Below are 14,566 nucleotides of genomic sequence, written 5' to 3'. Positions count from 1 at the left end.
AAAACCCCATCACATATTTGGCCCACGATTATAATGCTCATGCTCATCCATTTATCTCTTTCATAGGTTTCCGACAGAAAAAAAATATCAAGAAAATGGATAGACATTACCGGTCGCACAAATTGGGAACCAAGGAAACATACAAAAATTGTGTTCGGCACATTTTGAAGAGGATTGTTTCGATTGGACGAAGACAATGAATTATACAATCCACTCAGTTTGTGTATATTAAATAATTATATTGAAATCAAATAAGTATGAGTAAAGTTTTTTTTCTTATATCGTCGGTTGACAGGAAAAACTCACTAAGGCTGATTTTTCAATATTCAGATAAATGTTATCTGGGTAATACAAACATTGAGAAACATTGAGACGCAAGAGCATCAAAATTATTTCCCAGCAAAACTTTTGTCTGGCTATTGAAAAATTAGCCTTTAGTGTCTTTTTCCTATCAACCGACGATATACTCAAGTTTTGTTTTTGTTATTATGATAAGTTAAATTTCCCCATATTTAGGTTTTATTTTTTTGTCGGCAACATCTATGGTTTGAGTGAGAAAGAGAATAGTGCACACGGCGATTGCGAATCTATTTGTAGTTGATCTGAGGTTGGCTACGTTGGCCACAGATTAGTTCGATCGATGATTTCATCAATGTCAAAATTGACAAACAAAACATATGATTTTCGTCGTTTTTGGGTCTAGCATTTTCGTTTATTTACCGAAAAATGTAATTAATTAAATGAGTATCAATATTGCTATGGATCTAACCATAATTAAACTGTCTAAGTGCAAATTTATCGCTAAGTACCTCGTATAAATGGTATGTTATGATTTAAGATAATTTTGTACAAATGCATAGCAGTATAACCTATGTCTTCGTTCTTTCTTATCGGTTTTATTAAGTTTTCTTACTTAACCTCACAATAATCTCGTATTTTCCAACTTACCATACATGAGATGCCCTTTTCGCCGGCTTCCATATCTTATTGCCTTTCATACAAACGAAATAGGATTTTTCTATTTCCTAGTCATAGTTAACATAAGCGGGTGGGCCAGGTGGTGGCTTAGCCACCTAGCAGTAGTAGTAACCTAGCAATTATTAGAATCTGTTACCTGTGTTGGATATAGCCAAGCCTTCATTTATATTGGCAATTGAAATTTATTGGACAAAGCATGCCAAATTTCTTATCATACAATTTAAATAGACATAATGGATACCTAGTGTCTAAATAATTTATTTTATTTCAGAGTAACAGGTTGTTGGTCATCTTGGTAATAAAGTTTCATAAATAGAAAATGAGACTTATATCCTCAGTTAAGTTGCTGAAGCAACTTACAACTTTGCATTGCTATAAGGCAAACCATGATAGCTTAAACATTAAAAGATATTTCTCAATTCTGAGCTCAAAAAATATTATTTACCATAACACCATTAAGCTATCTAATATCTGTCTGTACTCTGATGATCATAAAAAGCAATTTGTTAAAAAGACAGAAGTTTTGAAAGATGCATTTGAACATCGAAAAGAACAATTGAAAGATACAGAACATAGAATAAGGCAGAAAGGTGAGAAAATCATAAAAGATATAAAGCATCAGAGGGAAGTCACTGGACAAATCATAAGGGATAGAAAAGATCACATTGTGAAGGACATTTTAGAGACTAAAGCAAAAGTTAAAGAACGTTTTGAAGAAGTTGTTGAGGTTTGTATTTATTACAGCTATTTTCTTAAAAATCTTTACACTGTGTTTTCTCAAATCACTGTATAATAATGTGTTATATGTTACACTAAGTTTAGAATGTTTATAATTTTATTTTCTTTAGATAAACTATCTATACTAATTTAAAAGCTAATTAAAATAACTAATATTTTTGTTGTCACATTTCAGAAAGAAAATATTTATACAATCCCAAATGTGCTCTGTGTAACAAGAATAGTGATGTCGCCATACTTGGGCTATGTCATACTACAAGATAATTATAACTTGGCTTTAGGACTTCTTGTCTTTGCTGGAGTTACAGATATGGTAAACCATTTCCTTCGATTTTATTGATATACTAGATCACAATAGCTATAAAAGTATACTGTACTAATCATAAATAAAATAAGTAAATATTTTTTGAGTCAGAATATGATAAATTTTTAATATGTTTTGCACATTTTACAGTTAGATGGTTGGATAGCAAGAACTTGGAAGGGACAGTCCACCAAGATGGGTTCTTTCCTCGATCCCATGGCTGACAAGGTGCTGATTGCAACTCTTTTCATATCACTAACTTGGCAGAACCTCATCCCCCTTCCACTCACAATGCTCATAGTTGCCAGGGATGTGGCACTGGTCATAGCCGGATTTGTGATCAGATACATGAGTTTACCACCACCTGTAAGTTGTTAAGATATCAAAACAATTATTTCCTTACATAAGGTTTCGTAAAATAATATAATTATGTTTTTATTATTATTTCAGAGGACACTCAGCAGGTACTTTGATGTGACTCATGCCACTGCTCAACTAGAGCCAACCCTCATTAGCAAAGTGAACACCTTTATACAACTTGTATTGGTAAGTTATATGTATCACAACTTAAATTCTCAAATATGTAACAATCTCTAATTGTACAAATGCTTAGTTACCATAATATCCCGGTTGCCTTTATATAACCATACGAATAAGTATCAGTCCTCCAAATTGTTATAGCAGATAATCTAATACAGATAAATTGAATGTGTTGTTTAGGTTGGCACAGCCCTGGCGTCCCCAGTGTTTGGCTTCGTGGACCACCCGGCCATGACGGCGCTGTGCGGGGTCACCGCCGCCTCCACCGTGGCCTCCGCGGCCAGCTATATCATCTCCAAGAACACATACAAATTCCTCAAAAAGAAATCCTGAGACAAACACATCTGTGACACACAGATACTGCTAAAAGGAGTCTTCCCCCAAAATGTACATACATATAACGTTTGTAATACAGAATTATGAGATTTGTTTGGTTCTTATCTGTACAGTGAATTGTTTTATAAGGGGTTTCAATTATAGACAGATTTATACAAATACTGAATGCTTTATTTTTCATTCTATGCACAATTTTGAAATAATTGTATTTATTCGGATACACAACTAATAATTGGCGATTATTATAAAAATACGTCGTTCGAAAGACCTTCACTAGACTCGGAAGAAAGAAATGGCTATTCAGCTTGCATTACCATAACTTATGAATGCAAAAATTCTCTCAATTCGTGACCACACAAAAACATTGATATTCATTTCAGTTTAATGTTTACAAAAATAGACTATGGAATGTTGTTGAAATCTCGATTTTTAATACTGAACTTTTGATTCAATGTTAGTAACAAAAAGTTAATTTAACCAAAATACAATTTTTCCTCGCGTGTGCGGGATACATATGAATGCAAGTGTGGTAAAGGCACATGTAACGTTTATGAAACTGCAAGTTTATGCATTCGATCTTAACTAATATTTGGTAAGTTAAGCGATAAGTGTTAGTGCAGTACATTCCACTGAGTCTGTTATTAGTTTATTACAGCAGTAGATATTCTTAAAATTATAAATCGGTTATACTTTTAAGTAAATTTTCAACATTATATAGCATTAAAAGATAAAGCTTGAAAAATGCTTTTGGTTTACAGATAATTCAACATTACATACATTACACGCGGATGTTCTCTCATCTAACAATAACATTCTGTGTTTTGTTGAACTTCAACATCTTCAAAATTCTCGTTTCAAATATGGCATCTAGCAAATATGAAAATTAACCATATATTTAATAACACTTATTAATTATATCTACTTAAGAAATAATAGATTTTTCATAAATACAAATTATAAGATACTACACTAGTAAGGGGCCAACAATCAATTTAGTCTAAACTAAACATTCACTTTCTTCACAATGGAAGATAAATGCTTAATTGTTTTAATTTGTTTTATATAATACTAGCTGTCCCCGCGCGCTTCGCTTCGCCTTAAAAAGTTTTCCCGTGGGAATTCCGGGATAAAAAATAGCCTATGTTCTTTCCCAGGGTCTAGACCGTATGTATACCAAATTTCATTCAAATCCGTTCAGTAGTTTTGGCGTGAAAGAGTAACAGACAGACAGACAGACAGACAGACAGACACAGTTACTTTCGCATTTATAATATTAGTTAGGATAATAAATTATGTATTAATGTATTTTATCAAAGTGTGAAATATGTAATAACTTATTTAAAAAACATCTGAAGGGTTATTTTAATGGCCCCTTGTCATTGTAACAAACATAATATTCGATGATAAGGAATGAGCTCAAATAACCGGTTTACAGAATCTACCATGTGTCAGTAACTAAGCACCAATTGGAAAATAAGTGAATTTCAATTAACTGAGGCAACTCCTTGACTTTACACCTTTACACGGAATTAAATTATGACATTACATAATACATGTCACACAAGTATAAAAACTTATAGGCTAAATTATAAAAAACATATAAAAATAAAACTGACACTAAATACACATATTTACAAAGTAATCTTACAAACACATAAATACATAGTAGTCCAGTCAAGGAATGAGGTGTAGAGTGCGTGAGCAGGTAACTAAGCGATTCCTTCAGAAACTTGTTCAGGGGGCTTAGGTTGTTAACATACCAAAAGTCCTGACTCCTAGGTGATGAGCGGGGGGAAGGAGGGGGGGATAAAGGTACGAATTTTTGGTTTTTATCTTATATCTCGAAAACGGTGCATCGGAGAGAAATATTTTCAACTAATGAAATGGAGCTCTTAAAATTATTTAAAACTTTTATATCATATGTTTTTTTCAAATTCCTAACCGTTTTCGAGCTATTACCCTCGGAAAAAGTTGCAATTTACAAGAAAAATTGATTCATGTCAAAACATTCATAAACATTGCATCATATTGTCTAAACCTATTCATAAACGAATAAAATGAAGAGGAAAGAAGTTGTAGATTTTTAAATTTCCTTTTAGAATATATATAGATATGCTGGTCAATGTCCAACCCGCCTAAAGTTACAGCTATTTTAGACTTGAATTTTGCTAAATTCACTGACATAACTCACCGAGTTAGTAAGCTTAAGTGTAAGTAAAATAGCTGTAACTTTAGGTGGGTTGGACATTAACCAGCATATCTATATATATTCTAAAAGGAAATTAAAAAATCTACAACTTCTTTCCTTTTCATTTTATTCGTTTATGAATAGGTTTAGACAATATGATGCAATGTTTATGAATGTTTTGACATGAATCAATTTTTCTTGTAAATTTCAACTTTTTCCGAGGGTAATAGCTCGAAAACGGTTAGGAATTTGAAAAAAACATATGATATAAAAGTTTTAGATAATTTTAAGAGCTCCATTTCATTAGTTGAAAATATTTCTCTCCGATGCACCGTTTTCGAGATATAAGATAAAAACCAAAAATTCGTACCTTTATCCCCCCCTCCTTCCCCCCGCTCATCACCTAGGAGTCAGGACTTTTGGTATGTTAACAACCTAAGCCCCCTGAACAAGTTTCTGAAGGAATCGCTTAGTTACCTGCTCACGCACTCTACACCTAATTTTGAGTCATTCATTGACTGGACTAATAGTTATTGCAGGACAAATGGTAACATTACATACATACTGATGAATGAGTACAGTAAAATCAGATTATTATAAATACAACATAAAGGCATTTTTTCATTTTTCTAAATCAAATTGTTTACCAAATATGATATTAATACAATATTCAAATTCACTGTGTACAAAATACAATGTACAATTGAACATTTGGCTGTAGAGTTCTTGATTTTCAGCATAATAATTACTTAATAATCATGGACTGCACTTACAATATAAATTACACAGTATTTAGGCTGATAGTGTAGACTGTAGAAATCTACTGTTTGGTTTAACCAACCTTGTTGATAAGCTCATCGCAGATGGCTGTAAGTTCCTCATTATCTTTGATCTTCTGTGCCAAAGACTCCTGCAAGGAGGACGCATGGACCTCACTCTTCTTCAACATAGCATTCAGTTTAAGTATTTCTGTATGATGAGTTTTTTTAACAGCATCCAACTCTGTATTAGCCTTATTAAGTTGTTGCATGGCATGCTGCCTCAGTGTTTCATATCTTGCCTCAAGTTTCTGAATTGCATCATTGTTCTCCTCTACAGTCCTTTTCAGAGTCTCCTCATTACTCTTATATCCTTGGATTATGGCCTTGCATCTCTCATATTTGGTGTGCACATCATTGAATGCATGCTCCATAGACCCGAGGTGGGCTGCAGCCTCATCTCTCTCTCTCACAAGTGTGGATCTCTCTTCGGCCCATCTTTTAGACTCTGCTTCTCTTTCTCCAATCAATGATGAAATTGTTCTTTCATATTCCTCCATAACCACACTCATTTGTTTGTTGTTCCTCACCTTTTCTGCAACACGCTGGGATAAGGATTTCTCTTTTTCAGCATATTCCTCATTTTGCTCAGCCAACTTCTTTATTTTATTTTCACACTCTTCTAGTCTTTCTCGTAAGTCATGGTTAATCTCTCTGAGGCTTTGAGCTTCTTCTTCTTGCGTTGTGAGTAGCTCCTTGACTGCACGCAGCTGTTCCACAGTGTGGGGATCCATTTCTGAGGTCCTTGTGATGACAGGCGGAGGTGGTGGGAGGTTACCACCAAGAGTCAACAGGCGGTCAATGGTAGCAATAGCAGGAGATACTGTGGTGGCCTTCACAGGAGCGACTTTTGCTGTAGATTGCTTCACAGCTGGGGTCACCACCTGGGTAGGTTTCTCCGTGTGCCCACTGTGTGTTGGTTGAACAGACAATTGTTGCAAAGAGTTCAACAAGTTCTGCTCTGTACCTGACATGGTACTGCAAATTTTCTTCTGGTTAGGGAAAGCTATACTTCCTAGTTAATTGATTGTAAACATGGCCTCACCTGCAGATAAAAGAAAACAATAATAAAGTACAGCAGGAATGTCTTTGTGTTTTAAAAACGATTCATACAGATTTTCTTTTACATGTTATATGAAAAATGTATTAATGAATGTTTTTTCATGTAAGTTATTAAAGTTAAGGTCAACATCCCACGCAGAGTGAGTAATTCAAGACAAAAAAGGAGCATTGCGTAAAAAATACATACTGAAGGTTCTTGAGCACAGAGGGATATAACAATCAAATCATTGAATACTTTATATACAACACTGAATTCAAAACACCTTGTAAGTGTAAGCAAGTTTAATTTCTCGAGTTTCAATTGTTTTAATTAAATAAACGAAAATGATGACATCAGTTCAATCGCCCATTATATAGACATAGACTAAAGTTCATTTGACATTTCAACTTTTTTATACCCATAGACAAAATATAAAGACAAGCAAGAGTTTCTGTACGGGAGGAATAAAGAATTCTTCATCCGATTTTTTAATAAATAAATGAAAAATCAAATAAAAAGGAAGAATAAAGAGTTTGTCACACTCGTAAGAGTTAACCGTTTCAACGAAACCCATCTTCTAACTTCTCGATCCCACCTCTGCGATCCCACCATATGGCTATCGACCTTATTCTGAGCTATTTCAGATATCCAGAGTACAATAATAATATAATATACAGTGCAACTAAAAAGTCCTGACAATAATGAGTGCGATTTTGCTAAGACTTTTTATAATTTTCAGTTATTAATTTACATTTACATAAATTTTAAAAATAAAATACCGATTGATAATGGCTTTTTAACGGATTTGTCCTTAAATAAATATAATGGATCGATTAAATACGGTCTTAAACAATTACTTATATTCCACTTCCGTTTTCAGGACTTTATAGTTGTACTGTATCTGTATTATTATTATTTTGTATTCAAAATAATAACAATAAGAAATATTTTTCTTATTGTTTCTGTATGTTCAGTAAGGGGCAGATAAACCTGACCTCAGAAGCATTGTTAGTATGAGAGGCGGGTCAGGTTTCTCTGCACCTGACCGTACCTACCTTGATTTCCGTTTCCATTATTTTTAGATTGTTTTGGTTCTTGTAAATATGCCGAAACCTACTTGTGTAATGTGCAGCATGTTTTAACTAAGCCCGGAAATGAAATCATATATTTTTTTCGCGAATTTTGATATTCCTTTTTCATTTCCGGGCTTAGATATAAACAATATAAATATAACTGCACACGTAGGTTTCGGCTTCGTATACCCTTTTTGCAACACCTACTGGGTATTATAATGGTATCCTATAGATTATCAATAATTATTTTATTTCTGTAAAGACTTTGGAAAATTTACCTCTTTATTTTCATGACCTGAATGGACTGTACATAAGCAAATAAGGCTTCAATGCCATATACATCATACATAAACTAGTCTTGTTTTTATATAATATATATTTTTCTAATAGATAAGTACTTTAAAAAGTAGATATGGCAAACACTTTCTGTGTTTTTAATAATTTACAATGCATATAACTGTGTTTTTTCACTAAACACCCACAATGTACTTGTCAGTTTTGTACATCTCGTAGGCGAATTCTTCATCATGGCTGGGGTCCAACTCTAAACCTGAAAAATTCAAATATTATGTTAGGTTTGTCACCATAGTTAGTAGATTAGCCAGTTTGAAAAGAATGGTGCCAACCCTTAGACGCGTTCTAGTGAACATGTTTAATTTTCTGTATTTTTTAACATAGAGTACTTGCTCAAAGACAAAAGCCATTTTCCGAATGGAGACCAGTTTTTAAGATGTTTAGGTTCATAAAAAATAATTGAACCTGGCAAAATGGTTGGCAGCAATGTGAACAATTAATAGTACACTACACTATGCGGCTGATGTTATCAAAAGACATCCTTACCAACATATTCTATTTCCAAATTGAAAGGCCCAGGGATTTTATCCCCGCACGAGATTCCGAAGTGTGTAACTTTGTCCAGCCGTATCCTCGTCTGTTTGTCCTGCACTCGACCCTTCGAGCCTAAGATGAACTTAGAAAATGGTATCTGAAACAATATGCATACAAAATATATTATATGGGTGTAAGTATTGAGTTTGATAAAGGTGTGGCGTTCGCATCTGTGTGTGTGGATAGTTGCAGTCAATTCCATTTTCATTGTGAAACTCTACCCTGGACAAGATGGTTATAAGTACCTATTATAACTCTAATTTTCCAAAAAAACTATCAAACGAGAGGTGTTATACAACGAGGTAAACTAGGTAAAGTAATGGACGGCGCAGCAGCGGCAGCGCAAGCTAGATTCACCCGAATATTTATTGACTGATCATCGAATTACTTATTCCTTTACATGAAAAATAAACGGGTAATTAAATTTGTAAGATAACGCTTTTAGCATTAAGTTCGCCTATGTACAAATTATTATTATTGCAATAAAGGATTTAATAATAATAATAATATTTGTGAGTGTCGCCATCTAGCGGTACAAGCGCTGCACTACTGAAAAAATCCCACTCACTCACATTCCACGGGGAAAGATAACTGATACAAAAAAAAGTATTCAAATATAATAAGGGTTCTGTCAGATGTCTTTCCCCGAATCCCCGTGGAATGGGTTATAGTTCCTTAATTAGAACTGTACCTTAGCGACCTGCCAGTAGGGCCCGCCGCGTGTGAACAGCACATAGTGGTAGATGTCGTTCCACGTGATGTCGTAGTAGCCCTCCGTGGACAGGTTCAGCAGGTAGGAGCGCCCGTCGCCGCGCACCTTCAGCACCAGCGTGTTGTACAGGTTCCAGTCGAAGGTCGACTCGCGCTTGAAGGATTTCTGTGGAGGGTTAAGGCGGGAAATTGTTAGGGAACGATGTGGGAGTTTTACCGTTTTACCTACTCTATGTAATGTGTGTGGTTCTACTTTTTTTGGCCTAAGATTTATTTGCCTAATCTCGTATTGCATAGTAACGTTTGGTCAAAGTCTCGTTTCGCCGAAAATCGTATGGCATAAATCTCTTTTAGTAAAAAGTTATTTCGCATAATCTAAGTTGGATATTAGGACACCTATTTATTATAACACCATAGATTTACATAAAGACTTCTCATTAGATTTCACCCTTAACTCAATGGGATAGCGTTCAAAATTATATGACTACTACTTTAAACCGAAACTTACCCGAACCCGCTTGGAGCGAATAGCGCAATAGCCGGCCTTCTTGATGCGTCCGTCCTTTGGCACTCTCAGGTCTAGGTGGCCGTGGAACAGCGCGCGCCCCGCCGGGCTCGGCTCCAGCCTGCAATGAGAATGTCAACTTTATTGTGCATAAAACAAGGTCATGTATGCTTTAATGGTGTATAATGGGGTTTGGGGCAAGTAGGAGATAGGTAGTGGAACAATGACTGGAAGTAGGTAGGTACCTACGTAAGGTTCTGTGGACGATAAAAGTGAATACCTAACTCATTTAAAACAGTATAGTTTAATAACTGGAGGCTGAATGTTGTGGCGCTCCTTGGTAGAAGCCTGTATCCGGCAGTCGATGATTACGGGCTAATGAAATAGGTACTATTGGGTTATGTACATACTATCAGTATGGAACCAGCCAGTGGCCATGAAGATATTGGACGGTGCGTACTTGCATGAGCTGAACCCCTCGTTGTGGTCGCTGTCGCTGGTCGCCACGAACTTGTCCAAGACGCTCGCGTCGTTGAAACACCACACCAGGTCGGTCTCACCTGGAATGTGATGGTTTATTGGTTAGCTAAACAAGGAAGATACTACCAATATGCTGTATTACTTTATACCGTTTCACCTACCCTATGTAATGTTGTAGGCTTGTTGTTATTTTAATAGTCCTATCTATTGTATAGATAGAGATAGAAGATTAGATTGTATTTACTGCTGTCCAAATAGATGATTTGATTATTTACATGATTTGTAATATAGCAGTTAGTTAATGATATAAAAGGGTACTTATGTTTTTATTATTGGCAAATGTTTTGTATCCATTTACTTTCCACTGTTTGCTTATTTAATTAGATAATTCGTTAACAAATGTTAAATGAAATGCATAAGTTAATGTCTATATTATTTATTTTTAAAATTCAGTCGTAACTTAGAAGCATACATACATTAAGACGAGGACTCACAATTTTTCTTTCTAACAACACAACAACAACATAGAATTATGAACAACATTTTCCAAATATGTTATTTGACCTACCTAATTTTAATTTGTCTTTAGCAGTCCAGTTGGATGCATAAACATAAAACCTTATTTTAACTTACATAATTTCCCCAACCTAATACCTTGTTACATAATATTAGTATAGTAAGCAATGAGTTGTAAAACAGAACAATATTGAAGTCATACTAAAACTCCTAAAAAAACCAATAAATATGTCATGTAGAAATACTGAGATTCGAAGAAACAATAAAGAAGATAATATCACAAAAGTTTGCTACAAATTTACACATATTCAGTTGAAAATACTAGAAAGCACCAGTACCATAATATTATTAAAATGTAGTAGATTAATTAAACAAGTATAAGATATGTTTCAACGGACAGATGCAATCAGCTGATCACATATTTTCGTTAACTCGGCATTCTCCCTTGTCTTCTGTTGCAGGGATTCTTGTAATGAAGACATATTTAATTCATTCTTTTTGATAGTTGCATTGAGTTTAGCCATTTCATAGCAATGTGTTTTCTTAATGTTGTCCAGTGTCTCATTGGCTTTAGCCAAGCTTTCTGAAGTCACCTCTTTCAGTTTTGAGTACAAGTCATCATATTTCTTCATGCCTTCCTCATACTCTGTAATTTTTCTCAACAGGCTCGTCTCTCTATCTTTAGTTTCAAGTATGACACTCTTGCATTTCTCATACTTTGACAAGAGATCATTGAAGGATGCCTCCATGTTGGTAAGATGTCTCAGTGCATCATCTCTCTCTGCCTGAAGCTGTTCCTGAGCTTCTTTTGCCTGCAAGTTCTCTTTCTGTTGCTCTCCTATTAATGATGATATAGTTTTCTCATACTCTTCCATCACAATACTCATTTGTTTGTTGCAGACATTCTTTTCATTAATTTGTTGTTCTAACCGTATCTCTCTCTCCAGCAACTTTTCTTTCTCTTCAGTCATCTTTTTTATTTTATCTTGCATGTCTTCTTCTGTCCTGTGCAGTTTGTGTTCAGTGTCCTGCAGGGAGGTCCGGAGCTCTCTGTTCTCCTGTCGGAGCTGCATCACCTCCTGGTCCTGCTTCTGCAGGATGTTCCTCAAGGACTGCAGGTGGTCCAGCTGGTGCGTGTTGAACTGCTCGCTGTGTGCGTGCTGCATGTTTATAGGAGGAGTGTTTCCTGTGATACTGATAAGTCTGTCTATTGCTACTCGAGACGGAGTCAGGATAGCTGACACACTTCTGACTAGTGCTGGTGTTGAGTGTGTGATGTTGACTCCACCTTCAGGAACCTCTTTCTTGATAGCTGGACGTACCCTTTGTGTTGGCTTATTGTCCTTAGAAAAGCTAAACATCATGGAATCAGTAGACATGGACCGCTTCGGTGTGCCAATCATGTTGTCAGTGTACACTGATGCTGCACTTCCAGTTTCATATCCAACATCACACTCATTGGCGTGTGACATTGACAGAGATTGCAGATGCTGAGAGGCCTGTTTCTGTCTCGAGTACAATGGGTCAAACTTAACGTAGAGGCTTTCCTTGCCGCGGTCGATCATGGTGAGGTTGCGGTTGGACTCGGCGCAGCGCACGAGGTAGTCGAGGCTGGTGGCGTCGATAAACATGTCGTCGGCGGCGGCGTCGTGCATGGTGACGTCACACAGCTCGGGCTCGCCGGTGAGCAGGTCCGCGCCGGCGCCGGGAGACAGCGCCAGCAGGTCGCCCGTCGACGACACCGGCGTCACGAACGTCTCCTCCACCAACTGCGACTCCATACTGCTGATGCTACTCGCCACACTGCTACCAGGAGCACCCCAAATGTTGTGTATCGACTGGTAAATACTTTTTATTGCACTCTGTTGTGATGTTCCAGGCGAAGGGCTTCCACCGGCAACGATGTTTAAAAACATTCGTTGCAGTTTCAATTTTAAGTGTCAATGTTCAGCGGTGCAACAAACACGGATGTAATCTTTCACTGAAGCTATTTTTAATTTCTCGGTGAAATAAATAAAAAACCATGCAGAGTCAAGAAACTTTCCGGTAACGAACAAAATATTTGAAAATGACATGACACCACACCATGACAGATGAGATGACAATGACAGTAGCCTCAGCTGTCGTACCATAAAGTATGAAATAAAATCGATTATGAGATCGATTCTTTCGAATACCTAAATGTAAGATGTAATATTATAAAGGCTGTTTTCAGTTATCTGCGATTAAGCTTTTATTTAAATATAAAGAGTTTTATACAAAAAATAGTGGCAATCATACAACAATAAATTGTTAGCGGGACCAAAAACACTTAATGAAAAATAAAACTTAGGATAAATTAACAGTGATAGTGAGGGATTTAGAGTATTTTAGAGAGCAAGAGGTTGAGGAGCTTACAACTAATTACAAGAGCCACCTTCTATCATGTTAATTTTTTAGTTCATTGATGAAGAAATACGTGCAATATTCAGTCTTTGTATAAGCTAGAACTTAGATTATAAGTAGGCTATGACTTGATGAGGGATTATCATCATCAGCTCATAATTGTCCACTGCTGGATACAGGGCTCTCGCAAGGAGCACCGCAATATACTGTCCTTGGCCTTCCTCAAGGTGGTCGGTCCAGAGGGCCAGAGGGTGTCCCACACTATGCTTGCCTGTTTCCCTGTGGGCTTCACTTGAGAAATTGTTTAGAACATGGTAGTCATCAATGAGAGATGATTAGGTCAAAGTTAAATGAAATGTTATGCATTGTAAGTATGTACATTGTGTGCACATAAGTACACATAAAGAAATAAGTACAGTTTTTAACCCTAAAAGTAAGAAGAAGAAGTACTTATACAAGTAAATTAAAGTAAAAGTAAATTACTCACCAGGTCTAGCAACAAGTAACGGATCCATTTCCACAAGTTCTTTAACTTCCTTAGTAAATAGAATAGTTTCAGATTTTAATTCTTTAAACCCATTTTTTATTTGGTCTAATATTGGTGTTTTTATCGTGGTATTGTAACCTCCTTTTCTTTCCTTTTCCCAAAATAAGCATCGGTCAGGTATAAATTGGCATTGTTTAGAACGGTTTAAAAGAGTTCTGCTAGAATATACTGAACATAAAACTGAATATTTACGGATACTATGGTTGAGTATGTTTATAACTAAATTAGATTGAAGTAAAGCCATATTCACACTTAATAACACATGGAGTGGTACAGGCTACAGTTTATTCAATAATAGTATGTTATATTCACACTTTACTGATTGTTTTCTGAATTATTTTCATGAAATCAAAACCAAAACATAAATAACCTCAATATCTTCTGCATTAAAATTACTACAGATACAAAACGTCAAAATCAGCTGTGAATCGTGTGATTATTAATCGATTCACAAACAAAACTCGTGCTAAACGAACAAACCATGTTCATGTAGCACCATATTATTGAAATGCGCGTA

At 35.7% G+C, this 14,566-nt stretch overlaps 4 protein-coding genes across 4 annotated transcripts; 1 reads left to right on the top strand and 3 right to left on the bottom strand.

Annotated features, from left to right (window-relative positions):
* The first annotated feature begins 663 nt into the window (after nucleotides 1-663).
* On the top strand, nucleotides 664-3,057 carry LOC105398455 (probable cardiolipin synthase (CMP-forming)). Its single transcript, XM_011570565.3, has 6 exons — nucleotides 664-821; nucleotides 1,250-1,705; nucleotides 1,892-2,029; nucleotides 2,171-2,386; nucleotides 2,471-2,566; nucleotides 2,741-3,057. The coding sequence occupies exons 2-6, from the start codon at nucleotides 1,298-1,300 to the stop codon at nucleotides 2,891-2,893; spliced, it is 1,011 nt and encodes a 336-aa protein (XP_011568867.3). The 5' UTR covers nucleotides 664-821; nucleotides 1,250-1,297; the 3' UTR covers nucleotides 2,894-3,057.
* Nucleotides 3,058-5,615: 2,558 nt separating this feature from the next.
* On the bottom strand, nucleotides 5,616-7,334 carry LOC105395188 (transforming acidic coiled-coil-containing protein 3). Its single transcript, XM_011567127.3, has 2 exons — nucleotides 7,152-7,334; nucleotides 5,616-6,947 (listed from the first exon to the last, which is right to left on the bottom strand). The coding sequence occupies exon 2, from the start codon at nucleotides 6,874-6,876 to the stop codon at nucleotides 5,917-5,919; it is 960 nt and encodes a 319-aa protein (XP_011565429.1). The 5' UTR covers nucleotides 6,877-6,947; nucleotides 7,152-7,334; the 3' UTR covers nucleotides 5,616-5,916.
* Nucleotides 7,335-8,375: 1,041 nt separating this feature from the next.
* On the bottom strand, nucleotides 8,376-14,460 carry LOC105398459 (complex I intermediate-associated protein 30, mitochondrial). The gene is made up of 6 exons (XM_038107243.2): nucleotides 13,990-14,460; nucleotides 10,582-10,681; nucleotides 10,125-10,242; nucleotides 9,597-9,782; nucleotides 8,858-9,002; nucleotides 8,376-8,567 (listed from the first exon to the last, which is right to left on the bottom strand). Exons 1-6 carry the CDS (start codon nucleotides 14,291-14,293, stop codon nucleotides 8,488-8,490), a joined length of 933 nt encoding a protein of 310 aa, XP_037963171.2. The 5' UTR covers nucleotides 14,294-14,460; the 3' UTR covers nucleotides 8,376-8,487.
* LOC125490571 lies at nucleotides 11,022-13,221 on the bottom strand. The gene has a single exon (XM_048630233.1). The coding sequence runs from the start codon at nucleotides 13,031-13,033 to the stop codon at nucleotides 11,507-11,509; it is 1,527 nt and encodes a 508-aa protein (XP_048486190.1). The 5' UTR covers nucleotides 13,034-13,221; the 3' UTR covers nucleotides 11,022-11,506.
* Nucleotides 14,461-14,566: the final 106 nt, after the last annotated feature.

The sequence above is a fragment of the Plutella xylostella genome, chromosome 25 (assembly GCF_932276165.1).
Source record: "Plutella xylostella chromosome 25, ilPluXylo3.1, whole genome shotgun sequence".
NCBI lineage: Eukaryota > Metazoa > Arthropoda > Insecta > Lepidoptera > Plutellidae > Plutella > Plutella xylostella.
Note: the sequence above shows the minus strand (reverse complement) of the source record. Positions and strands in the feature narration are given on the sequence as shown.

Coding starts and splice junctions, on each gene's coding strand:
- LOC125490571 (XM_048630233.1), bottom strand. CDS start 13,033: ATGTTTTTAAACATCGTTGCCGGTGGAAGCCCTTCGCCTGGAACATCA.
- LOC105395188 (XM_011567127.3), bottom strand. CDS start 6,876: ATGTCAGGTACAGAGCAGAACTTGTTGAACTCTTTGCAACAATTGTCT.
- LOC105398459 (XM_038107243.2), bottom strand. CDS start 14,293: ATGGCTTTACTTCAATCTAATTTAGTTATAAACATACTCAACCATAGT. Junction 9,783..10,124: donor TTCGCTCCAAGCGGGTTCGG/GTAAGTTTCGGT, acceptor AACCCTCCACAG/AAATCCTTCAAGCGCGAGTC. Junction 9,003..9,596: donor CCTACTGGCAGGTCGCTAAG/GTACAGTTCTAA, acceptor ATATTGTTTCAG/ATACCATTTTCTAAGTTCAT.
- LOC105398455 (XM_011570565.3), top strand. CDS start 1,298: ATGAGACTTATATCCTCAGTTAAGTTGCTGAAGCAACTTACAACTTTG. Junction 1,706..1,891: donor GTTTTGAAGAAGTTGTTGAG/GTTTGTATTTAT, acceptor GTCACATTTCAG/AAAGAAAATATTTATACAAT. Junction 2,567..2,740: donor CCTTTATACAACTTGTATTG/GTAAGTTATATG, acceptor TGTGTTGTTTAG/GTTGGCACAGCCCTGGCGTC.